Genomic DNA, 27,965 nt, shown 5'->3' on the forward strand with positions numbered 1-27,965 from the left:
AAACAATTTCATCCACTGGCTCCACCTCATTCTCCATTCGACTGTAGAGAGAGTGTGTAGGGGGCAAAAAGCTTTATATTCCTTTCTGCATGCTGCAAGTCAACAGACTAAAAAAGCATCTCTCAAATCTGTGGAAAAAGGGAGGAGTTGGGTTCTGGGCAGCTACTGCACAAAGAGGGAAACCACTGAAATCTGCAAGTATTGTCTGGCACTGGAGAGGGAGATGGAGGAGTGAAAGATCTGAGCAACAGGGGTAAGCCTTTCCGGATTTTCAAAGTGATTGCCTCTGGGAGTGAAGTCGTCGCTTACATCTGCAATTATCACGTCCATTTATCTATTGATGAAGAACTGGTGATGGTTACGCTTGATGGTTTTTGTTAATGGAGTGATTCAGCTGTTTTTCTCATAAAGGAATCATTATGTAAATCAATTTTACCTCCCCCAAGGAGCTCAGTTCCTTTGTTTTTATCTTCACGGCAAAGAATTTTTAAGCCTGAACAGCGGGACAGCTGCACATCAGGACTCCAGTCGCTGCAACCTGGAATTTGTAATACATAAACCTGGAGATGGTTGTGGAGAAAGCCTCTGTGTTTAAACTGGGCTACTAAGAAACAGCGTTTGGCAAGGAAGCACCTGCCTCGACACAAGCAATTATGGTTGAAGCACCCATATCCGAGTCAGTCGCCCTGGGGCCACACAAACAAAACGATGCTCAAGAGACCCCTCTCCAAAACACAGAATCCAACTCGCTTAAACCGACGTGGAAAGAGATCACGGTGGATTTCATAATGAGGACCAAGGTCCACGGTTTGAAGTTTGTCTTCTCCGCGGACAAGTCGAAACCACAGCGAGTCATCTGGATCATGGCCTTCTTTGTTTGTGTCAGCCTCCTTGTCACCTGGTCCTGGAACCGAATCCTCTACTTGATGTCCTACCCCGCTGTCACCAAGATCTACATGGTGTGGGCTCACAACATGTCCTTCCCAGCTGTTACTTTCTGCAATAAAAACGTGTTCCGTGTATCCACCCTGACCAGGGATGACCTGTATCACAGCGGCTACTGGATGGACCTCATGTATCCTAATCACACAGTGATGGAGAGGAGCCTGTCCATCCTTAAAGACAGCCACAAGCAGGGTCTCCTGAGCCTGCTGGACTTCAACAACTACAGTCCACACCCTGACTACCGCATCAACACCACCGAGATGATGGGACGCCTCGGCCACCAGTTGGAGGACATGCTCCTGGAGTGCAAGTTCCGTGGGGAAACATGCACCTACAAAAACTTCAGCACTGTATGTATAGAAAGAAAGATGGTGTGTCTGCCAGGTGTGGATATGGATGTTGTTTACAAGGTGTATTAATAATTCATATAAGCATTTGACGATGCACCTGCCAGCAGGCATTCTCTCTGGGTGTTTTAAGTTGTTGATGTTTCAAAGCTGCAAACAAGCCTGTCCTGTTTTTGCCTCTCAGACATGACAGCTTTTTCCTTATTAAGCCTGTGATCTCTTCAAATAGTCACTATGGAAAACAAGCGCAATGTCACCTTCATATTGTGATGGTAAATCAATGTCCTGTCATCATCATCATTTACTGTAAAGTAAACATTCGGTGTCTATATTACAGTTTTCAGAGTCGTTCACTTGTATTCACCCGGGCGAGTTCTTGAGTTGCCAGTTGCTTTAACGTCTTCTTGCTTTATAACCTGCGACAACAGTATTAAGGAAGAAGAATTAGATCATTAATGATTCAGACATCGTAAATCAGTTCAAATTAAATTTTTAGCATCTCTAATTAAACATCTGGAGGGCATGTGGAGTGTATGGTCTTGTTTAAAAAAGGCAGCTGAGTTTCCCATTTAAAACACCAGACGTAAGTCTGTTATACCCATTCATTCTACAGTAAGCACCGAAAGCTGCATGGAGGAAGTGGATGACGTTTGCAAACCATAGTCCCACTTTTCCAAATGGTAATATTTCTATCATATACTCGCAGCATAAATTTGCAGCTTATAACACCAGAGAATATTTAAAAAGCTCAATGGAGAAACTTCTGCAGTGAGAAATATGCATGTAGAGTGACTAATTTATTTCTACAGCCTTGAGAATAAATTAAGTCTGGGAATGCTGGTAGGTTTAAAACACTAACCTGTCACTGGCATCACATTTAACCACTTGAATTTGCAGATCAGAATGTCTTGATTTCAGTCATGAAAATAAAAAATGTAAATGGGACAACTTCAGCTGGTCTTCAGACAGTTGAAATGCACAAAGTCCTGCACACTACAAGACATCAGTTGTCCACAGTAGCTTCCCTGTTTTGCACAAACCAGCGCAGAGCCTCTGCAATCTTTAAGATCAGTCTTCATGGACAGAGTGGGACTCATAATTGTGATTTAAACTGCGCAGTGTGCCGTGTGCTCGCATCTTAAGCAACACATTGTGTGGCTGTGACTGAATGAAGCTCCCGTTTTATCTAAACTTAAATCTGAATCCTTAAAAACTAGTTTCTAGTCACTTTCCTGACCTCATTATATAGCCAGCAGGGAGAGGGGACCAAAGCGCTGTCTTATCTGTCTGAGCTGCATGTTAGTCTCTGTGAGTGTGGACATGGAACAGTGACTCTGATCTCCCGAGATCCGCTTTTCCATGCTGGTTGAGATTTTGCCAGCACCCCTCCAACCACAACCTTACTACACTGGGGAGAGAAAATTAACCATGAGGTGACATCCCTTTCCTTTCCAGCATTACTTGTTTTATAAAAATGTAGTGAAGACAGACATAGAAAACAGCCATGCTTTTTCTGTTATATCAGTTATATTTATGACCTAATTCTGTGTGACAATAAGGATTATTGGACAATTTTGATCATTAATGTAGGAAATATGGCTCAATGTAGCAAATCATTATTGTAACTTTTCCAAAAAAGGTATTTTATGGAAGAAAAAGGTTTGTAATAATTATAATTTCATGAGTAACTGAATAGCTAAAAGAATTTACCCCTAAATCTATTGCAGTGAAATATTTAACTTAACACCTGTCTGAAGTTGTGAAGTTTGTATTCACCATTTTGAATTTCTTAGGCATTGATGTTTTGATTTAATTCGATTTTGGAAATCCCAAAATGACCATTTGACTCAAATTCAACTTGATACTTCAGAGGAAGTGAGAACAGAGGAATGAGGAATATATTCAAACAGATGTTTCAGTGAAATATTTCAGTGCTATAAATTCATTGATATTATTTAACAACATTAAATATTTAGTAGTGACTAAATTTAGGTTTTCAGCTGCTTATGAAAATTCATGTAATTTTGGCCTTTCTTAGCTTCCATATTTTTATGACGATTCATGGTTGTACAGTATTGTCATGATTCATTCATTTAAATATTAAAATATGCAGTTCCTGGGAAGTGTCCTGGGAAGGCAAACAAGCAGACATTGATGCGCATGGAATTGTGTGTTTGTCAGCCATATGTCAGTGTTGTCACAATTTTAAAACAAATATGACACCTGTTTCTTGCTGTTCTTAACACTGCAGGTTTTTCGATTGTGTTGAAATGCAGGGGAAATACATATTCCACGGGGTGTTGCATAACCAATCAATTCTACAGTCTCATAGTCTTATCTCAAATTGATAGACTTATCTTGAATTCACTGAAGCTCTCATGCTGCATTCAGAATTTCAAGCTGTCTTCATCCAAATAGCAGACCAAGTTTAATTAAAATGTCAACGTTTCCAGTCATGGCAGATTTCTTTTTATTTGAATGGCAGAGGATAGAGAATTTTCCAATCACAGTGAAAATCCATAAATTTGGGGAAAAAAAATGTTAATCTGTCACCTGTGAGTTCTGAAGCAAAAGCTGAAAATAAATATCTCAAGCCAACTGGATTAATTAAATCAGATAGATATGTGGTGTGAGCAAACCTGCAGTGCTGTAGGGACTGTACATCAAACGCTAAGCACCGCTGAGCTTTACTGGCACATGTTTGGTCTCTAAGGAAGGAAGGAAGTCGAGACACGCAGATGTCTTTCACGAGCCCAGTTCAGAGTTTGTTTGTGTGTCCAGAGAGCTTCCACCTCAGATGTTTCTTATTTAATGACGCCAAAATAGTACATTCACCCTAAGCAACTCGGGGGAAATTTGGAGTGAAATTGGGTAAAGATTGATAGCTACTGCTGCTGCTAAGAAACGCTCATTAATTCCTCGAATCAGAGCCAGGTGCCTGTTTAAAGCCGGTACTGCTTTCTCTGATAATCACAAACCCTCTGCAATGATTAGCTGTCCTGCGCAATTACAGGCTGACATGTAATACGTCTTGCACAGGGGCACAATTTGCCACGGTGCAGTGGTAAGGGTTTGACTTTTCATTTACACTCCTGTTCTTTCTGTGCTCTGTTTTTTTTTTTTTTTTTTTACAGATTTACACCCGCTACGGAAAATGCTACACATTCAACTCGGGATTAGACGGCAACCCTTTGTTGACCACATTAAAAGGTGGCACGGGAAACGGCTTGGAGATCATGTTGGATATTCAGCAGGATGAATACCTGCCTGTTTGGGGAGAGACAGGTCAGTGCAGCGTTTTCTGACATTCACTTTAACATTTTCACTTGTATAACTCTTTTGTGAAAATCCCTCTATCTTGGTTGCCCTCCTCTGGTCCTTTGTCAAGTCTATAACATCTTGATGTATCACTTCATATAGATAACAAAATCCCCCCAAGATTCTTCTCTTAGTGACTTCACTGCTAAATGTCTGTTGCACGACACACAAGTGATGCACTAGCATGTTAGATAGTATATTATCTTGATATGTTTCTCCAGCACACTATGTTTCTACAACAGAGGTCTAATACATTGCATTTATTGACATATTGTCTTCAGTTTATGACAGACAGCAACTCCCCTGGACCGTACATTCATAAAGTATTCAGCATGTAATAAATCTTTGCTCGTAAATCGTTTAATACTGGTTCTCCACACTCCCATTAGTATGTCTCTGATAATAACTTTCAGCATGGGGTTTAGGAGCACTTAGTATCAGTGCCAGAGCCAAAAAACGGCAACCGTACTTCTTGTTACATTTTCTGGCGTGCTGTATCCACAGATGAGACCTCCTATGAAGCAGGCATCAAGGTTCAGATCCACAGCCAGGACGAGCCGCCCTTCATTGACCAACTGGGATTTGGTGTGGCCCCTGGTTTTCAAACTTTTGTGTCATGTCAGCAGCAACTGGTACCTGATGTTCAGCCTCCTCCCCTCCAACCTCGACCTCTTTTGCCTGGCTTCATTCTGTGTTTGTCCCCAAATCCCCGCCAGACAGTGCCCATTACCTCTGTGTTACACAGCCTGGAGCAAAATCAGATCTTTCATCTACCTTGTGAGGGAAATGTGCAGTTAACGTGTTCTGTAAACACCCAGTGAATCTGCACACATAAAACAGAGGGATTATAGTGGCTGAGGAATATTGATAGAGCAGGGCCAGGTAATGATTAGATGCAAGCATTCCAGCATACTGTGCTTATCTGAGCCGAAATAACCTCAGACTACACAGCTTGCAAATATCTGGCACCTTAGGGTGTTTGTCTTACTTTTCATATCGAGTCTTCACTACTTTTAGCACAAGAAAAAAAATACTAGCTATGTGAAACGCTGTGAAAGTTGTCTCTAAGCGGAGCATTCAAAGAGAAGGAAAAACTGTGAGCGAGACACAGAATTCACAAAGCTGTCGTCAGCGGGCTTTAAAGATCAAAACATTAACTGTGATTAATAAAAAAGAAACCAAATTTAAAGTGTTTGAACAGAGAATTAACAAGTTCTTATAGTTAATACCCATCAAAGACTTTGTTAAAGTAATATTGAGCATTCTAATTGATTTTTCTCGCTGTAATTACAGCTAAAATTGTCTATTGGCAGCAGCATTTAGCCAAAATCTGACTCCTTTAAAGAGTGACTATAAATAACTGACCTCTTAAGACTCCCCCTCAAGATTTATTACATCTTGAGGGAAAGATATTGAACCTATCGTCATGATTTTGATGTTAAACTGCACATGGTATCATGATAGTTTATTTCTCAGTGTGCATCATTAGATGAGAACGACGACCCACAGCTATTTTGAGGACATATTTTTCAAATGTGCTGTGTTCTATTGCCACCAAGGAAGAATGAAAAGTAGGAACTATAGTTACTGATTGGAAAGCCTATGTGCAAGGTCATGACACTGAACTCACGTGGATTTCCTGTCCAAATCTAATGAAACCGTGCAGCGATTATGTGATGTTGCCAAGACAACAAATTCAAATTGCCCCTTTTGTCTCCACTAGAATAACACACACAAGCCAAACATTTCCAAACGGAAACAGTGACAGAAAAGGGAAACAGATAAACAGTAAAAACCCTCATTTCAAGTCACAAGGAAATGGCATCTGCGCCACAAAGGATTTTAGGTTTTTTGCAATGATTACCTTTGAGATCAAGTGTATTTTTGTATTATGCTGCAGGCTCATTAAAATTTCCACCACATAGTCAGTCCTTGTGAAGTGTTGAAGTGATGGAGACTCCACAAGCAAATCAAATTCATTACTTGAGCATTTAATCAAGCCTAATTTAAATGATTTTGCTCCTAAAGCTAATGGTCTCGGTCAGTTCTTGAGCATGAGATAAATGATGAAATAAAATCTTCCTCTATTTGTTTTAGCAGAATAACATGGGATGATTGAGGCAGAGTTTGGTCTCCTAAAACAGACACTTGGACACCACAAAGATGACAAATTTTATTTTTGGGAAACTTTTTTTTAAAACATGAAATATTTCTGTCTCACTCTTTCTGTGTACAAGTGTGTTAAAATGCTCCAAGTGTATCATCATTCAGCCATCTCCAAGAAGTGAATCTGATCTATTAATCACCATCACAAGGTTCCTCCTGAAAGCAAAAGAGCATGGATTGTCATTTATAATCGTGGCACGAGCACCCACACCAGTGACAGCTAAAAGACATGTTTACGACCTAAAAGATGTGCTGAATTAATTAGACTGTCATTAAAGTCTGGCCACCATTAATTTCAGTCAGCTTCCAACGAGTACAGTGACACTGCTCTTGGTGTAATAATAGACAGCTGGCTGAAGCACTTATGATTTCAAGACTTTTCATTTGGAAAGCTTCTGTCAGAAGAATTTAATCTTTAATAGGAGGCTATGACTTGTGAGCTCAGAGAGCCATGAAGACTACACCACCAAATTTTGAGCTAGAAATATGTAACTTCTTAAACCGAGCTTTGTCTTCCCTCAAGCTTGAGTGGATGCAAGAAGAGAATGGCTGAATGACAACCACCAATGCTGCAAAGTTTTCACACACCACTGGGAGTTGTAGCTGTTCTGTTGTGATACCGACCAACAGGCTGCCTTTCTGTCCGGAGGGGTTTGACCACATTCTGTCCGTTGCCTTGCTGCTGCTCCTCCTCTTATTATTTTGATAATGATGTGGGCTGTGTTCCCTCACCCCTCGCCCTAGATGAGACGTCGTATGAGGCCGGCATAAAGGTACAGCTTCACTCTCAGTCAGAGCCTCCTTTCCTCCATGAGCTGGGCTTCGGGGTCGCCCCCGGCTTCCAAACGTTCGTTTCCACCCAAGAGCAGAGGGTAGCGTATGACTGTCTGGGCTTGCTGCATGCCACAAATACTGCACTGTTGAACAGCTACACACCCATCTTCAAGTTCCACACTTTCATCCGCTAGTCCCCCCTCGAGGAATGGATCCATCTGTCCTCCTCTGCGTGGCTGAAGCAACGACATGCAACAACATCTGCAGTCTGTCTTTGTCATCAGTGTCTTCTCTGTTTAATAGATCACAGTAAAGAGAAGCTAATGTGTTTCATTCCAGCTTTAAGCCATTCATCCGAGTCTGTATCTTCATCAAAGCTGTTGTTTGGCTTCACCCTTTCACCGCCACGCACAGCTCTGTTAACATTTCTTTGTTCGTCTTGCTTTTATGCGTTACTGGGGCTATCCACTGGACCGCTACTTAATGTCATCAGGAAGGACCGGACAATGTGATTCATTAGGTTTTATTACCCAAGAGGGCTCTGGCATCAGTTTGAAGTCTAACATTTACTGCACAAGATTTTTATCTCCAGTGTAACTCTAGTTATGAAAGCCTGCGGGCTGGAAATGGGGTTCAGTAAAGGCTTAATCATGTTTGCTAGGTTAAGTCCACTCCCTCAGTGAATTTCGCTCTATCTCTGCCACGTTCTATTGACTAAATGACCATTAGATTGTCAGAGTTAGTCCAGTTAGCGCCGGTGCAGATGATTGGGAATTATAGTGAACCGTAATGTGACAATTGCAGCATCGTTTTTCCTGTGAAGTTTGTCAGGAAGACGCCTTTGGCATTGATTGTTGGCTAGCTCCCACTGCAATTAGTGGCTACATGCTCAAATACCCAAGCAAGCAATGGTGGCCTTCATAAATAATTGGTTTATTTTTGTCATGAAAATGAGTAGTAGGCATTCATTACCATAAACTGCTATAAACAAGACTTTTAAAGGGGAGTGAAAGTCGTGTTGGTGGTTAAATGTCAGTACGTTTGCTACACCAAAAAAAGAGCTCCTTTAAAGTGTGAAAGAGAGCTCTAAAATGATCAAAACACACACACGCATGCACACACACACACACACCTACACACACCTACACACACACACACACAGGGGGCACATTGCTGCAGTTTTAAGACGAGCACCATGGGTGTAATGTTTAGTGTGAACCAAAACCTTAAAATTCAGGCATTAAATATTCCTCATTAGCAGATTCATTTAGAATTCCCAGAGTTATTCACAAATGTAATGACCTGCTCTTCACCTTTTTAATGAGAGTTTTACCTCTAATGAGCCTGCAGACTGACTGTACACCTCATCTTCACTTCATTGTTAAAGTCACAGGGCTGTGCAGTCAGGGCAGCTTTGTTATAAACTCCCACGAGCTTACATTAGAAAATCAAAACATTTAATCAACAGTAAAACCTGTTATAAGCCTCTGGAAAGTAGTTTATTCATTAGGACTTATTTATTTATCAATCTGTCAGTTTTTTACGATAAAAGGATATACTTCTCTGTATAATGTCTGTTAAATTCAGTACTTTTCATGTATTCATTCATTTGAAAAATGCAAACTGTTTATTGTTCTGTTCTCGGGGTTGTAAAATTTGTCGTTTGATTGTGGTGTCCTGTCTGAATCTACATATTTTACAGATTCCTATCAAGCTAGTCTCTATTCCCATGGTATTCTGCTTCCTACCAGGGACTAGACCTGCATCAGTAATGTTCTGCATGATGTCTGCTTGCTGCTAAAACATGAGCAATAACGTTAGTCTGACTGGACGTTGTGTGCCAATATTGTCTCAGAGCACATTTTCATTTAAATGCTTCTGTATTTTTGTTTATTTAGTTTCATGTTTGAGACATTTGTGTTGGGTTTTGTCAGCTTGTTGTCCTCTTTTGTTCTTCCGCTGTACAGGGCTTGCATTATGTTATTCGTTGTAATCCTGTGAGCTGATATACTGAGGGAAAACATGTGCTGTTTGCTCCTTCAGCTTCAGTACCTCCCTCCGCCTTGGGGAGATTGCAAGTCTACTCCCATAGACTCTGAATACTTCTCCACGTACAGCATCACCGCCTGCCGCATTGACTGTGAAACCCGGTACCTGCTGGAGAACTGCAACTGCAGGATGGTTCACATGCCTGGTATGATTTCACAAAGACTTGGCCAATTAAAAAATGTAGCAAATGCTTGTGTCCTTGCGTACTTTTTAAATATTGTATGTGTAAATATTTTCACTTCTATGGTTTTCAAACAGGAACCTCAACAGTTTGCACACCTGAGCAGTACAAAGACTGTGCTGATCCAGCTTTAGGTGAGCCCACACACACACGATTCTACATAAGTTTGAAATATTGGTGTGATAATTTTACGTTAATGTCTGAATCCAGCCAACTGTTCACAGCAGCACTGCTCTGGGACTATTCCAGCCTTTAGATAATACCTCTGTAGCTTTAACTTGAAATTACTTTAATATCAGACAGTGCCGAAGCCAAATAATAAAGTAGGATTATTGTTTAAAAATTCCATTAGGAAGATTTGCGATGTGTCCATGCTTCGCTGATACTAAATAAATCCCACAGAGCCTTTTTCTCCCTCTGTATTATAGCTTCAGTCACTTTTTGCTTTCGTGGAAAGTGAACGATGGCAGCGAATGTGGTTTTTATGTCGTGTGCCGAGATATTTTTAGCAGAAACTGAGAGCCTCTGTGTGCAGGTTTGTTTGATTCTTCGCAGTGATCACAATATTTTTAAATTACTTTGATCATCCACAGACTTTTTGGTAGAGAAAGACAACGATTACTGTGTCTGTCAGACCCCCTGCAACATGACTCGCTATGGCAAGGAGCTGTCCATGGTAAAGATCCCCAGTAAGGCATCTGCTAAATATCTGGCTAAGAAATTCAACAAAACTGAGCAATATATTGGGTAAGTATCATTCGGTAGCAGTCGGTTCTTCAGATCTTAGCCTCTTTTCTATTTTCTGTTGATGGATGGATGTGCTGTGGCATAGCATGATCTGAGTCTCCATCGTTCACCTTCAGTGTAACAATAACGAAAGACAGTCACAAAGGAAATGTGTGATATCATTTGGTGAAATCTAATACCAACAGTAATTAACTCTTCTGGATGTGCTCTTGTCTGTCCTCTTCCAGAGAAAATATATTGGTCTTGGACATCTTCTTTGAAGCTCTGAATTATGAGAAGATTGAGCAGAAGAAGGCCTATGAAATTGCAGGGCTTCTCGGTAAGATTCTCACAGTTTCAGGTTCATTGTGACAGAAAAATGTGGTTGACCTCTGTATCAGCACTCTCAGCGGGCCCACACTGCACATTTCACATTGTGTGCTCATGCCTGGTGCTTTGAGGTTTCCTCTTTGAACTTGTGAAACAGGCTGAACACATTTTCATAATCTGATGCTCTTGCAAGGGCAGCTGTGTTGGGTGTGACGAGAAGTTGGGTCTGGTTGGACACTTCTGACAATTCTGCTCAGATTACTGAGAGATACTGAATTGGAAGTGACAGCGCAGGGAATGGTTTCACGCAGTATTGTTCACTTACTGTACCTGCCCATATCTGCTAATCTCTCTTTTTCTAGGTGACATTGGAGGTCAGATGGGGCTGTTTATCGGAGCCAGTGTTTTAACAATACTGGAAATATTTGACTACCTGTATGAGGTAACGTGATGTTTTCACCAATTGAAATAATAATTCACAATAACAATGATTCAATTTATTCCTGCCCTGGTGTCTATAAAGGCAACTGGTTAAATGTTAAATGTTGCTGCTGATTTTAGTTTTTCAAGATAATCTTTTAATATGCTATAATGTTTGTCTGATTCTTTTTTTTTTTTTTTTTGCATTTAGGTGTTTAAGGATAAAGTTTTGGGTTACTTCATACGCAAGAAACGACCACAGCGCTGTCAGAGCGACAATCTGGTAATTTTAGTCTCTCAGAATGCACTTGATTGAATGACATGAATGTGACGTTTTAGATGAGCTCAGAAACAACAATAACAACAACATAAAATGTCTGGTAATACTGGAAATGCTTTTAATGAACAGCACCAGAGAGAAAGCCACACCACATTATGTCATCGTTAGTTTCAATTTCCCATGCAGAAATTTTTTTTGTGCCAGAAACATAATCATAAATAATTCATAAACATTGTTTTTATTTCACAGTATGAATGCATAATCAGTCTATGTAATAGTAGACACATACAGTACTGTTTATTTAGATGGTAAATATTATAAAGAGACAGTTCAAATTCTTCCCTGTGATGACAAAAATCTATAATAGTATTACAGATGGGATGCAGATGAGTATTTACAAAGAGCAAACTGACTTTGTAAGTCTCTTTTTCTAAGCTTTGTTGCGGTTTGTTTTCCCACTTGAGTTTCCTTAAACTACAGTGTATGAATAAGTGGAAGTGATTTGTCTGACCTGCTCCCATTTAACTTTTTATCATGATTCTTTAACTGCTCTTACAGTCAGGTTATATTGCCTTAGTTGATCCCACGCACCAACCCAAATGACTGTATTTAAATGCAATATATGCCACCTTCACTTGTGTATTTACATTTCACTTAGAGCAGGAAAAGCTGTTTTTGTACTCAGATTTCACTGCTGTATGTGTGGCAGTATGATAGAGGAAACTCAGAACGGATTCATTTAAGGGTAGAAGAATGAGCAGAGAGCAGAACAAGATTAAGAGGTCTGGAGATTTTATTAACATTTCATGATCAACTCGTTTTCAATGCCTTCGAGGCAATAAAGTCCATTTTAACTTCAAAATGAAAACTAGATTAATGCAAGGTATTCCTGCCCTGCCCTAAATCACAGCATTTTGTTGAGCCCAGTGGTTTAACACTCTGTGTCCAGAGGCACCTCCATTTCCCCTGCAGATTGTTGTGTAAGCTTTATACAGAGCAGCGGAGAAATAATTTATAATTGAAATGCACCTTTTTAATATCAGTAATCAGCAAATGTTCAGCACATACTGCTGAATCAAACCTTTTCCAACAGATGAAAAGGCAGGATTTTCTGGCCATAGCTGTAGAACCATTAGAATATTCACTGTGCTCAGAAAACTACTTGAGATTATTATTTTCAGTCAAATTTTAAACTTTAGCACTTTTCACGCTTGGCTCTTGGCTGGGTGGAGCGTTACATCCCTGACAGAAGAAATTCAGTATCTTCTCTGATAGCAAATAGATTAATAACTCCTGAGGAGTCCCACAAAGAAGTTGCCTGGGTCCACTTTCATTTTCAGATTTTTATACATGATTTACTCTTTGTTCTATCTACAGTGCATGTTGAGCTGCATACTATTGCAACACGGGTGAAAATAATTAATAATGAGCATAGCTAAAGTTAAATGTGTTAATATTCGTAGTGGTAGTATCATTCAACTTAATTAGTCTGTTGAAGGGAAACCGAGCAGCTCACAAAAACCAAATTATTGGCCATTAAACTTAATTCATTTCACATCATTGGTCACATTGTTTCTATGATAGGAAGGAAAATTGGCTGTTTCAGGGGAAATGTTCTGCATATAATCCATCTTCTGACATGGTCACTTGTTCAGGAGACACTGTATAAAAACATCTGATAAGTTCTTTTTTGTTCTTCTTACACTTCTTCTGTAAAAAAACAACTGTTTTTGTCATAAGTGTAACACACATGAAGTGAACACATGCTGTCCGGTAGTGCCTCATTTGTAAACAACAAATGAGAAATGTTAAATATAGAGCTTCCTCTGTCTGGAGTATGCTTCTCGCCAAAACAAGACAAATCAAAATTCACATTTTTCATTTTTTACAGCTTACTTTATGTTTTAATTGTATAATTTGAATTGCTTACCATTTAATTTGTGAAATTATTCAACTTATTTTCTGATGTTTATGTTCATTTGTTCTGTCTCTTCTTGCTCATTTGATATCATTAGATTTTATTTGGTTTGTTTTCATTAATCCTCTTTGCTTTATTTCATTTAGAGGTTGTCTAATTGCCAATATAACCACCGTCAATTTTCATCAAGCTTTCCTTTCAGTGAAAATAAATCTTAATTTTAAAATATAAATTGTTCTAGCAATTTAATCCAGTTCCTCCTAACACATGGGGACCACTGGTCATGTCTCAGGTCCAAACAGCCAAGACCCACTAATCCCTCTCACTTGAGAGGTGGATGCGCTAACAAAGGCTAAAACATTTCTTCTTTTCTGGTGCTGTTTTAATCAAAAGCATTTAAGCAGATTTGTTGTTAGGCACAGACAGTTCCTTTTGTCCCTGAGTATACTGTATATACCAGTTTGCATCCAGCCTCACTGGCAGAAACTTGGAAATGCATCCTCTAATTCTGTGTCACTCAAGCCCAAGACTTTTTCATTACCGGCAATTTGACATCATGCAAAAAAATGGGTGAAAAAGCCATGGGTTTGTCTCCGCATGTGGATTGTGTTCTTGCATGCTCAGTTGCCTCGGGTTCAGGATTTGGTCTGATGGCTGATGTGGACGAAAAGCCTGAAAAAAAGTCTCTTTGTAGAAGTAGAGACATGTTAATGTTAAGCCACTGTAGTTAGGGAGGAGATTATTTTAGTCAGTCTGGTGTTTAGGAGGATCAGTTCTTATAAATCAAAAGTGTCAGAAGAAGAAGCATTTATTCAGTGGGCTAATATTTAAAATATGTCATGCTTGTACTGTAGTCTTACATAGTCATATTTACTGTATTCTGCCCCATTCATGTCATATGTCCACCTGCCTACAACAAACCATCCTTTTGTGCTTCCTTCCATCGTCACATCTCCACTCAAACAACCTGGCAATACAGTAATGCATTTAGTGGTTTATTAGACTTTATTGTAAGAGTTTGACTTTCATTCTCCTCAATGATCATCAACACTTCTGGATGGCAGTAATAGACTTCTGTTTTCCCTGCTTATTGAAAAAACACTCAGATCTTATTTCGAAGCGCCGTCTGCCCTCAGCACTTTAATGACACCACTGAGACGAGTGATGTGGGAAACGCTCTCTTGCAGTATTCCCTCACAAGTTTTAACTATTAGCATTTGCATTGTGTTTTATTTTCATTTCAGTCACCCTCACCCATCTTTCTTTTCATCATGTCTATTCCAGGAGTTTCCAGAGAACCCAACCAGCCCTGGTGTCACGCCTAATCATGCCCCCAGGTAGCACACCCCATTGATAATAGATACTCCCTCCCATGCTGTCCTTCTCTCTCATACATACTTGAGACCATCTCATACATCATTTCCTCAGTGGCTACAAATGATTTGGCTGGCTTTAGTAAACAGGCAGCAAAAAGAGGGGTGATTATCCAACTGCAGTTAGCATTTTAATATCTTGTTTAGTTAGGTTAGTTTGGTGTGTTTCTGTATTTATCGGCTCAGAAGAAGACATGAGTTGGTTGGATTCTCCAAATGTACAAAGATCCGAATCTGCACTATGCAAAATTTGCTCGTTCTCACTGAATAATGATGCTTTCTTTCCCATAGGATAAAGCGCAGTACTCCTGTGAAAACAGATTACATATTTATTGAATTGTTGTACAAAAAGCTGAACCACATGAGATCTATTTGTTTCCCTGTAGCACAGAGGTCCATTCAGATGCAATGCATTCGCGGCTCGTGCCAGATAACATCACTAGATGCATTACTTTGTGATGTTATCACAGGTCTGCATGCAGTGAGTTTGCACAAAACATAAATGGTTCTTTGTCTGCTGGAATAGCCATTTTGCCAATGGGACTACCAATGGTTGTTATCCACATACCAACAGTTATCTACTCAGCGAGCACCTTTGCACACACAGGGAAATGCAGACATATGTGGATGTTTCAACTTCCGTTAACTATACCTATTAAACATGCTAGTGTAAAAACAGGACTAAAAATATGCTGTTTTCTTTCTCTTCTCCCTCCTCTCATTCATCTTTTCCCACCTCCCCCTGATTTCCTTTAAACTCTTTCTTCACTGCCTGTGAAACATATGCGATGTGGCTGATCTCGGAACTTCCAAATCTGTTGTATTCATTACCTCATCATTGTCCACATATGTTTCTGTCCTTCATCGTCCTCTTTTATACATATATCCTTGTTTCTGATGCCTTTTCTGACAATAATGAACCTCTTTCTTTTTTATTTTGTTTTTTGCTTAATTTCCCATCGCCACATATAACTTTTTTGTCCAATTTCCTCTGCCGTCCCTCCATTGTCCCGCTTCCACTCATTTTACCTGTGGCTCATCATCACCACTCCCTTCATCGCCCCTCCCTTAACCCGGTTGAACTCGTCTTCCCTCCTTCCCTTCCCTCTGTTTTGCAGAGCACCTGTGACACCCTCCGGAGTCACTCGGACAGTCTCGGATTCACGCCGAACATGTTACCTCGTCACCCGACTCTAGGCAACTTTGAGGAGTTTGCTTGTTGACAACATAAAGTAGGGGTTTGGGGGTGGGGTGGCACATCTGGGGACTTGACAGCAAACTGTGAAATAATGTATGTATTTAACAGAAGAAAAAAAAAAGCGTATAGTAGAGTTTATCAATGCCTGAATAGAAATAGAATACTATCATCAGAAGAAAAAGAGACCACTTCCAAAACAGAACTCAGGTTTAACTGCCATGTCAAGGCATCAGTGTTAATTTATTCATGTTTCATTTTGTGGATTTGTTTTTCTTAAATGCGGTCACTTTAAAGTATAGTATCAGAGAAGATAAATGTGTCTAAAAAAGAGGGGGGGGGGGGTGACCTGTGTTGAGATGAATTCCACAGTACTGCTGTGCTGGTGTTGCTGTACATTGATCCAAAAAAAGAAAACGAGTACATGTGGATTGGTACGTGTAGCATTGCAGTTTCTTATCGGTGTTACGTCTCCAGCGTCTAACCGATGCTGTATTGAGTGACCTTATACTTGTCACCAGTTTGAACAGGAGAGCCTTTTTAGCAATCTGCTCGACTTTAATGAGCTGATGGCTGGTTGCGATTCTGCTCATACCTGAATCAAAACACTACACAAGTGTTTAATGTTGCCTTTTGCTACTGTGAGGCTTCGAATGGCCTCATTAATTAGAAGACTGTGCTTGTTTAATTTGAAAACAGAAAAGGAACTTGATTATTTGTATGTATGCGAGTATCTAGTTTTGCTCCACGTGGATCCCAGAATGACAGAAACGACTGAATTAGACGATTTTTGTTAACTTAAGTCACTTTTTACACACGGTAAGAGTCAAAAAAGGGAGTTAGTTAGTTTCTTCATATAGCTAATATTTCAATTGTCATTGTTTTCCCATTTTTTGGGATAGTGTTGCTGTGCTGTCACAAAAAAAAATGCTAGCATGCGGCTTGCTGTAAAAGTTGGCCCTTATTTACATTGAATTCATTACACGAGAAACAATCAGGCTTTCCCTTTTGCCTTTTTAATAAGTCTCAGCTATTTTTTCCCATTACTGTGTCTTAAAGGCGCCCATCAGCACAATCCCCTGTGATAGTAATCTATTATCTATGGAACATGAGTAGAGTTTAGAAGGCTTGTTGGAGACATTCCTAAACTTGACAGAAAAATGTGTAAATACCCGCAAACAAATGCCATGAAGAAATTCTGTACCACTCATGTGAGACATTGGTCAAATATATACATAGATATATAGATATCTATATATAAAGTGTTATTTCATCTGTTCTTACACCAGAAGGAATTTGGACTTTGTGTCTGGGTGGACCATAAGTGTCTTTGAGTTTCTGGTGATTATAACGTGACTGACAACTAGACTTTATTAGATACAAGAGAATTGCCTCAAAAACACCATAACCACCTCGCACCTCGGCCCCATTCAGTTCAGTTGATTTCTAACAGAAATGCATTGTAAAATTTTAACATTGTGTCCTTTTTATTATTATTATTATTATTATTATTATTCCAGAACATGTAATAAGTCACAAATAACAGTTTGTGATGTATAAATGATCAAGTATAATAAACTCTATATTTACCCATCTTACTCACGTACACAACTTTTCTTCTTACCTTCGTGTGAGTCTACTTCCTCTATTGTTAATGTTCACTGTTGTTTAAATCCTCAACACTACAGCTATGGACTTGTAGGTACACTTACATATCCTCACTATAAATAATTAATAATGGAAATTCAGAGAACAGTTTTTTTTTTAATGTGAAACTTTCAAGTATAATGCCAATCACATAAGTGGTGTTCATAACACTGTAGCTTTATTACTCTGTTGTCTGTGTCTTAGATGACTGTTGATGTGAAGCACAAACCCTTGGAGATCAGCCATCACTTGAAAGCCAATGACTGGACGTCTATGGTTGTGACTACCTTTTAGTGGCTCTAGTTTTAACTGCACACTCCGCTACACACGGTGTGTTCACTGCTCCAGTATTAACAGGAGTAAGAGCGTACTCACCTCGTGAAGAGACTTTATCCAAGTGGAAATTTTACCTTTCAGGAAACAAAAGAAAAAGGTGAATCAGTGTTGATGTGTCTTGAGCAATAAGTGCACTGAATCAGATACAACTGTTATCAATTTGACATTAAGAAAAGATCTTTCATTTGGGATCCCCATTTTCAATTCACGAGGTGTTCAACAGCTGGAATGGGTGCAGACTGACAGCTGCCAACTGCAACTCAGATGTATGATATGACAACTGTATATAAACCATCGTTAGCCAAATAAAGGGACACAAATGCCAATTCATGTTACACAATGATGCTATTCTGATGATGCTGCATTGCCATGATGGTTTTGAGTGTGTGCGAGTCATTCTGTCGGGTTAAAAAAAGCATAAAAATGACCCAGCATTTACTGCGAACTGTAGAAGAAGGATTTGTGAAAATGTTGTGGGTCTTTACCTCTCTCTCCCCACCCCCTGCCTTACTACCAGTCAAAGAACAGCAGAGTGTATGTGAACTGGCAGAAACCATCACTGGACTGTTTGTGCTCATTTAGTAGTCCTCAATTAATATTTACCGCATAGTTATGGCCAAGTAGAGAACCATATTCTATCACCTAACACCTAGATTTGAAGTATTTTATTCTTACAGTTAATAATTTGTCACATCACCCATCTTTCCTTGCATGACCATTGTGTATTCCTATTATCTCTGGTCTCTTAATGTAATCTTAGCCATGCTGTTCACTTTGTAAGGTCTAAAATGTATTTTTGGAGCCAGATGAATCAAGACAGCGTTCTCTGCATCTTGCGATAAAGTCTTGAATCTTTACCAGGCTTGGGACTGTGCAATACTCAACAAAAGAAATATATTGTGCAGGTGTGGAAAAACTGCATTTTTTATGGATTAAATTAACATAATGTGGCTTGAAGTGAAACTAAAATGTGCCTTCAAGACTGGTTCTTACAGGTAACACCAAGATTTTCATGCACACAAACATCCGGGGAACTGAAATTGCTTCATCTGGCTCTACGTGCTTTATGTGCATTTTATTGTAGATATGTGATTTTAACTCTGAACTGTATATTAAATAGTTAATACACACTTAACTATGTGTAACGTAGTCAGTCTCAAACCAAACTCAGGCCAATTTAAAGGCCCTGAAATCGTATTCTCTTTATCTCCTTCTCACTACGAGCGACAGGATCCTACACGAACACAAAATAAGCAGCCACAGAGCAGTTTTGGTCATTTGAGGACAGAGATTTCTGTGCTGGTGCTTTTTTTTTCCCCAGAGCTCTTCTTCCATGAACCAATCAAAACTCAGCATCATTTAAATATGAATGAAGGTCGGTGGGTTTTTACTTCAGTCTTGATGGTCAGTCAAACTCTTATTTAATAATACCTAATGACATTTACTCTGAAATGTCAATGTTGAGCGTTGCTTGGACATATTTTTTATTTTATTGAGAAAAGCGTTAAATTTGAAACCAAGTTTTCCAGGGCTTTAAGCAAAGTTGACACCTAGTTTAATTTAGACTAAAGCTTAGCAGCAGTGGTGGGAGACATACTCAAGTATTTTACTTAAGCCAAAGTAACAAACAGCTGTGTAAAAACATGTTATAGTCTTGACTCAAGTAAAAGTGCAAATGTTATCAGCAAAAAACTTAATCGTTGTTGTTATAATTTATCTTTGCACTGTTGTTCTTGTTCTTTGCTGCTGCAAATTTGCAAATTTCCCCAATGTGGGACGAATAAAGGTTTATGTTATCTTATCTTAAATGTCTCTCTCAGAGTGTTGTAATATCATATTTATCATATGATTACAGATGGAGCCCATTTTAAGTACCTTATATACTGTATCTTGTGTTCTGTTTGATTTCTTAAAGTAAAAAGTAACTACAGCTGTCAGGTTAATATAATGGCGTAAAAAGTACAATATTTCCTAAGTATGAAGTGACGTAAAAATGGAAGACACTTGAGAAAATGTTCCTGGTTTCTTTCAACCACCGCGTGGCAGCCCTCATCAACTGGATTCTTTTTGCTATTTTAAAACTGAAATAGTCGAGATCACTTATGACTGAGCAAGTCGTGTAAAAAAAAATAACCACACCGCAAGGTCTATTTCGTATCACATGATCAGCAGATAAAGTTTACCCAGTTGTCGTGGATACAATCGAAAGCTCCACAACAGCGACTAAATGTCCCCGTGAGATTATTTTGCCAAGAATGAACTGCAGACAACTTGAATGGGAGAAATCCTTTAAAGTGTCCAGAAACAAATGGAAATTTCAACATCATTTCCGCAACAACTCGGCCAAATCCGTGGGATGAGGAAGATCATGTGATATGATCAAAACATCCAGAACGGCTCCATAAATGGATGCAGCTGTTTGTAAGGTCAAAAATGAATTTCCAATCTCAAAGGCAAACATGTATTTATGTCCACTTTACTGAATACTGAGTCTTATTGGCTGAGATATACACAAAAAGATTCGCTGACAACATCCATCCAAAGTTTGTATGAAGTAACTCTACAGCAGTTTGTCTGAAATGTCCCGTCATCACGAGATAATGAATTACTGAGAGCAAATGCTTTTGTTTTTTTTCATTATAACTTAAACCACACACACGCAACCCTTCAAACATTTTAGATCCTAAAACGAGCCCGCTAAATGCTATGATCGGAGTATCACTAACTCATTCAAAACGAGACTGTCCGTACCAAAATGAACTTGTGCTACATTTAAATGAATGCAAAAACATGAGCAGACATTCCATCATTAATAAATACATGCATCCATTCACTTGTCTTACATCAGCAAAATGAAAACACATCCTCCCCCCCCCCCCCTATTGACACAGCTACTTCAAAAACACAACTCATAATGTAGGCGTTTATGGGATAAGTAGCACTGAAACAATCTGGAGTAACACTGCGAGCTGTTAACCATGTTAATGTCACAAGAAACCAAAATGGAAACAGCTAATGGTGCAAAACAATCGTTATATGAAAATACAGATTATCAGTGGATTATCTGGATTTTTTTCATCTCTAATTTGACTTCTTACAAAAACATTTCAGAACAGCTAAAAGACATTAGTACAATAATGATAAAGATGTCAATAAAAAAAAAAAAAAAGACGTGTTACTAATGGTCCACTAGTCATTAACATTGTGTGTGTGTGTGTGTGCGTACATATATGTATGTAAGTATATGTGTATATGTGCACACACACCCATTTGTTGATAACCGGCTTTAATCCCGGCTGTCAGTGTTCAACATATTTAATAATAATAATATAACTCAACTATTTGAAATAAAAGTCAGTTACAAAGTGCACAAAAGACAAATACAAAAGGGGAAATAAAAAAAAAAAAAAAGCCTGAGAAAACAGAAAATGATAAATTAAGCTTCCCCATGCTATCATACAATCTTGTAATAGGTCGTGGGGCAGAGCTGTATTGTTGGTATGTGACTCATGAGAATAACAAGTGTAGTCCGTTTGGGTCAGTAACACTGTGCTTTATAGGTCTGTAATTACCTCATCACTTCTTAGTGTTCAATTAAGACATTTTCCATTAATCTTTCGTCATTAATAGCAAATCGACTGAACTTGCAAAAATGTAAAATAAGTATTTTAAAATAAGTAATTAATGGAGAATTAAGTTTCTTATATGCGAATAATTTATGAATATTTACTCTGATGTAAGTTCTTTCAAATAAATTATTACCGATAACGAATAACAAATTACATGCAGTAGTTCAGTATTCACAGGAAATGATTCAGAAATTACAGACTTGTAAAACTAAGCGTTACAAGAAATAACATACAAACACAGATTTAAGCCTTCACAAGTTACAAATGTATCTTTCTTGTGATTCTATAAGTGATAAATGAATTAAACTTAGCGACGTGGTAGCGTTTAGCTGCCCCAGGAATCTGTGGTCTCCACTGGAGCCAATATACCGGCGGATATTAACCTATCACGTTGTGTATCAGCACCGCCGTATACTGCTGCTAATTAGTAACAACAAACTGCAGAAATAATTTAGAAAAACTGTCACCTTAGTATAGTTATAGTCTATCCACACACAACAATTAGAATTCTTCAATAACCACATTTCAGTGACCCTCATTAAATATGCTTGTTAAAGCTTTGTGTTTATAGAAAAAGATGTTTTCCCCCCCCAAAATTCTCAAATATCAGCATTGGTATTGGCATTAAAAGTCGCGTATACAGTCTCCACCGACGTTAAGACTTCTGGCAAACTGAGAAGCTGCTTTGTGAAAAATATAGTAAGAGCAGAGCTAAACGTGTTCCAAACGCTGTGTGGGGAGTTGATGCAGTGTGTTCCAACACTTTGGATTTCAAATGTCCACAATGAATTCACCAAGTGAGATCACCACAGATTCAAAGGGGCTTTTTTTTTTTAAAAACCATTCATGATTAAACCGAAGGGCTTCTTGTTGACGACCGTTTCCACAGGTATAAAAAGACTCCAATGCAACACATAGTCCACCCCTCCAGCATTAGTGCTAATTAACTAGGAGGCGTGTATGTACCAAATTAAACAGGCTTACAACTTAAAACAACTTTAAACCTTGCAGAGCCACTAAACGCATACAGAGGTACAGCGGAATTAAAGCGGGGGGGGGAGTGTTTGAAAACCGGTGAGGGATTTGCCTTGTTGGGACTGGTCCTAATGACCCAACAGGGTGAAGGATGATTGATTCTGGCGAATGAGGTTCAGCGAGAGGCAATTTAGCATTTAGGGTGGGCAGAAATCAGCAAAGTAAGGGTGCTGCAAGGCCTCCTCTGCAGAGATCCTCTGGACAGGATTACATTTCAACAGGTTCTGCATGAGATCAAAGAAAACGTTCCAATAAGTGAACTGCAACACCACATTTCTTGTAAGCAACACTGACTATTAGCAGCTGGTAGGAAACTGTAGCTACAGTTATTTGCACAATTATAAAATATAGAGACTTTTATTGAGTATAGATTGATATTGGAGTGTATGTAAATCTAGAAAGCCAAACATTACTGTGTTTATTCAAATTTATTCTGAAAAACTAAAGGAAAGCTGACAGTGAAAGTACCTGGAGTAGATCCCGTCCTGTGCTACTTAGTTTGGGGACCACGTTCACCAGTGAGGTGGTGGCTGGATACATGGGATATGGCTGCAGGTAGAAAGACAAGCAGTGAAGAAGAGAAAAACATGGTGTAAACTCTAACCACTATCTATCCACTCCCCACCGTGGGTCTTACAAACTAACTGACATCAATGATTTACCTTGTAATCGGGGAGTTTGGTCATCGTCTGCCACTGCTCTTCGGTTGGCGTGCCCAACAATGTACCGAGTGGTTAAAGAAAAACTTTTTGCAACAGAGAAGTGTGTCCAGCCTGCTGAGACTTACAGTCAGTAAATCATTGAGTGGATCAATAGTTCTGCCTGAACAAGCTTCTGTGGTCGCACATACCAAACTGTACAAGCCAAGGACTGGTGCTGTGAAAACCTACTAATGATGTCCAGAAAAAAAAGATATCTGAAGATTCTTTTCAACTGGTCGTCCACATCGTTTCCAGGGAATAAAGGTCTTCCAGCGTTAGCCAGCTCTGAGTGGGACATTAAATCACAGTGAAAAACCATTTTCCAACATTTTCCATGTAGTTTGGTTTAGTTTGATTCTGTCATGAAACAGCTTACAAACAACACACTTTTCTACATAGTCACCAAAAAATAATACACACAGATGGCATACAAACAGTTAGAGGATAAAAACACAAATAGAAATAGCAACCTGACAGGTAAGTTGTTCCATATTCAAGTCACACATTTCAAGTCTGGAGTTTGACTTTAACTATGCCTGGCTGGTATTATACATCTGATGTTCTCTAATGCTCAAACAGCTGTAAACGGCCTGGAGGGTGAATATCATTAGTTTCAACAGTACACTAGTCACGCTAGGTAACAGGACAAATTATACGGACAAGAACAGTAATTTAGATCCTAATTTATGTGAACAATCACAAACAAACCTGCAAATATGCATCCAGCAGACCACATGTCAATTGAGGTAGAATAAAGTTTAGCACCAAACAGCACATCTGGAGGCCGGTACCACAACGTCACCACCTGTGTACAAATCACAGATTAAAATGTAAGAATTAGAATAATTAGACTAATTATCACAGCCAAACCGGTGTTAAAACCCGTTCTCTGGGGTGGGTGTTATCTTGTACTGACTGATTTCACTCACAGAGGGGTTTGGCAGCACTGTCACTAACACTTAAGTGGTGAACTTAAATCAGCCATCTGCTTCCCATTACACCTGCTACACCAACAAACTGCTGCTTAGTCAAGTATCCAGGGTTTTACAGATATTTTTCCAGGTATTATGAAAATGTGTTTGGTGAAGTGCGCTGACAGGACAGAGCCAAAAGAATAAAATGAAACTAAAGAAAAGTTCTTTTTCACAGGATGTGTGGGCTGACTGAAAGCAGTTGGAGGCGCTTATGGCCCAGCGTGAAAACTTTCAAAGTTCAGTTCAGTACAGATTTTAATAATGTGGCCACCTGCCACAGAATTGCTCATAACTTTTTGTAGTGACTACAAAAACTAACTTCTGGAGAATCGTTTTTTTTTTTAGAGAGAAAAATGAAGTTAAGTCAGGGGATCCTCAAACCGGAATAACTGAGACGTGCTTTAAGCTGCTAAGTAACTTAAAAATGGCACATAATGAGTCACGACTGTTTCCAGCGTTCATTCTTTATTTACAGTGTTCAAAAAAGCAACGCACACGGATGACATAAATTAAAACCCTCTATGTGCGACACATCCTCGAGCATTTGGTTTCAAAGACACCACCCAGCTGTGGGTTGTGGGAGATGTTTCACTCATCTGGGTGAATGGTTTTATGGAGTAGAGTTTCAAAATAAGAGTGTGGGGAACTCTGCATATGCACTTTTCTTGGATGAAACTGCATGAAACTGCTTATGCGCCTAAATAATGCCTGCTGCACGTTAACTTGAGGTTGCCAGGGAAGAGAAAATGGTGTCACGCAAGAAAAAGTAAGAAAACTGATGAGCTCCACTCTGACCCACTTTCTTGGATTTTTAGGGATTTGACTTAGCTGGCAATAATGCTGATGAATTAGATAAATTCCCCATACTGTCCCAAGAACCTCAGTCACTGTTTCTAATTTACGCTGTGTGTTACTACATACGCTACAGTATATCATGTGTGATGTGAAATAAGTGTAGCATCATTCATTTCTTCTTGCTGAAACAGTGTCTCAGGGTAACACATCCTCTGAAATGAAATGACCTTTTACAATGACCTTACTTCAAGCTCTCAGCTGCTTCAAACTCCGTTCCCCTCTTGGTTTTCTGTTTATTACATTTTCAGATCAGTGGCATCACCCTGGGTCAAACGCCTCCTCATGAGAGTGGCTCGCCAGGGCCTTAGGTCAGCCAACCAAAACCACTAAACCTATGTGAGACTCGCCTGTCATTTCTCTGATAGCATCAGCAACGATAAAAAAAAATAAAATAAAAAAATCAAACACCACTAAACCACATGCTGTGCTGCATGTCCCACCCTCGCTCATCATTCATTTAATGGTTTAACTTCAGGACCTCAGGAGAAACAAATTGAGGTCATCGACTGTTCACACAAATAGTAAGAGAAGAAATAAGTGTGCCTGAAAACATGAGAACATGGAGGAAAGAGGTCGAGCATCTCCCATTGTTGCTGCAGTTTGCTAGTTACATTTAGTTTTAGTGTTTAGTTTTAAAACTAGGAATATATTTTTTTAGTACGAGACTATGGATTATCTATAGAGATGTAATACAACTAACTGGATTAAAGATAGCAACTGATTTAAAATCCCTCAATAGCAGTCAACATGTTCAGAAACCTGTCTCTGGCTTCTCTTAAGATATCAAATGTGCGAAAAATCTATATAATTTCATTCAGGTTCCACATTTAAAATGGAAGAAGTCAGTCATTAGTTGCATGTTGTATCAATGAAGCACAACCTACCTCTGCTGAGTAACACCTCACAGGAATGCCAAAGGCTCGAGCCAACCCAAAGTCAGCCAGCTTCAACTCCCCGTTCTACAGACACAGACACAAGTTACCAAATCTTCCCAGGTGACTAAAACCACAGCCCCCACAATGCATCAGATACAGCTATACATTTCACAGCATGTCTGTAGCATGTATTGTTTGAAATGTGTGTGTAGTTTGTCTTCCTCCAGGTTTCAACATGACAGACATAAGCGACTTCTTTCATGCAATAATGAATATTTACCGGCCTTCAAGCCAAAGTCCAGGTGCACTTGAACACTCACTCTGTTTATGAGGAGATTCTGCGGCTTCAGATCTCGATGAAGAACATTTCGACTGTGACAGAAAGCCAGGCCTTTCAACAGCTGGTACATGAATGACTGCATCAAAACAGAGAGAGAAAGACAGAGTTTAGAGACAACGAAATCTTCAGTTTCATAAGCAGACGTGCTGTCTTTGGTTAAAGCATCCAGGAGGTTTGTCTCTCACCTTCACAGTTTCAGGATCTAGATCCCCATTGCAGCTGTCAAAATACTTCTTCAAATCCTGTAGATGATAGATAAGAGACGCATGTTAGCTTTAGGCGGTGCACATTAAAACATGCATACTGCAGGACTGGGATGACTCTACCTCACCTGGTCACAATATTCAAAAACCAAGGTCAACTTCTTGTCACTGTGCAAAACATCATGTAGTCTGGAGGAGACAGAACAGCTTTAAGTTAATGTTTGGTGACTTCAAATTTAAATGCAAACTGAATGGCATTTTAACCCATCTGGCAAACAGCAAAGCCCTACCACATAACAACAAGTTAAAACCAGTCTGGGCAGCACACTGACCTGACAATGTTTTTATGCTTTAGCTCCTTCAGAAGACAGATTTCTCTCAGGGCAGAACTGGGCACCCCCTGGAAGAGATGACACCCAGCTGGATTAGCACTAGCATGCTAACAACTTGCTAGGAGATAATGAAATGAAATTACTGTTGTTGTGAAAACGTACCTCGTCGTCGTCGTCCAACCGGACCCTTTTCAGAGCCACAATTTCGTGGGTTTCTCTGTTTTTAGCCTTGAAAACTGTCCCATACGTACCTACGGAGTGACAGTTAGCTAGAGTTAACGCTAAGTCGCAGCCATCCTATTGATGAATGACACAGTAACGCTATGTTTTACTATTAGCTAGCTACCTAACTAGCTAACTAGCGTTCATATCGTAACAGCTACTGTTGGCGGGCAGAAATCTTCTGACAGGTCTTGTCGTTAACACATGCTAGTGTAAGTAAAAACGGTACACACTGCTTTGAATGTGGTTAACTAATGAATTAGTTAGCGCTGGTACAAAGCTTACAATCGAGCTAACGCTAGCTGGCACAGCAACTATCATGAATGCTAGTTTAGCAAATCAAGCTAGCTAATATTAACTTTCTAAACAGCGTATGAAACTCACCCTCCCCGATTTTTTCAAGCTTTTCATATTTCTGCATGTTTGGCCAGTGGAGCCAGCCTTGACCAAGCTAGCAAACCAATGACTGGTTAAAGCCCCAAATCGGGGTTAATAATGTTATGATAGCTGGCGTTAGCTTGAGGCTATCTGCACTTGCTGCTCCTGGTCGGTCTGCAGCAGAGCTCGTCTTCTTGGTCATCTACAGGACAAAAGATGTATTGCAACACCCTTGAAAACCAGATCAAAACATTGCTGGATGAAGCGACATCTTGGCAGCAGAAGCAGTTTTTTCTCTGCAGACACTGAATAGCAGACTTAGGTTGTGAATGAAGGCGTAATGAGTGTATACAGAGGGCAGACTGGTTCACTCTAATAGTGTCCAAGTATCAGACTCTTCATCCTGACTCTTATAG

At 39.4% G+C, this 27,965-nt stretch overlaps 2 protein-coding genes across 2 annotated transcripts; one reads left to right on the forward strand and one right to left on the reverse strand.

Annotated features, from left to right (window-relative positions):
• The first annotated feature begins 653 nt into the window (after positions 1-653).
• asic1c (acid-sensing (proton-gated) ion channel 1c) lies at positions 654-16,024 on the forward strand. The gene is made up of 11 exons (XM_070844700.1): positions 654-1,295; positions 4,427-4,577; positions 5,115-5,242; positions 9,594-9,744; positions 9,858-9,914; positions 10,374-10,527; positions 10,755-10,846; positions 11,199-11,278; positions 11,468-11,539; positions 14,739-14,791; positions 15,946-16,024. The coding sequence occupies exons 1-11, from the start codon at positions 654-656 to the stop codon at positions 16,022-16,024; spliced, it is 1,659 nt and encodes a 552-aa protein (XP_070700801.1).
• A 5,672-nt stretch (positions 16,025-21,696) lies between these two features.
• cdk5 (cyclin dependent kinase 5) lies at positions 21,697-27,729 on the reverse strand. Its single transcript, XM_070844403.1, has 12 exons — positions 27,556-27,729; positions 27,112-27,200; positions 26,950-27,017; positions 26,746-26,806; positions 26,600-26,656; positions 26,395-26,490; positions 26,084-26,158; positions 24,079-24,175; positions 23,584-23,655; positions 23,332-23,390; positions 23,138-23,218; positions 21,697-22,893 (listed from the first exon to the last, which is right to left on the reverse strand). Exons 1-12 carry the CDS (start codon positions 27,590-27,592, stop codon positions 22,807-22,809), a joined length of 879 nt encoding a protein of 292 aa, XP_070700504.1. The 5' UTR covers positions 27,593-27,729; the 3' UTR covers positions 21,697-22,806.
• Between the last annotated feature and the right edge of the window lie 236 nt (positions 27,730-27,965).

This window comes from Pempheris klunzingeri, chromosome 15 (genome assembly GCF_042242105.1).
Source record: "Pempheris klunzingeri isolate RE-2024b chromosome 15, fPemKlu1.hap1, whole genome shotgun sequence".
Classification (NCBI taxonomy): domain Eukaryota; kingdom Metazoa; phylum Chordata; class Actinopteri; order Acropomatiformes; family Pempheridae; genus Pempheris; species Pempheris klunzingeri.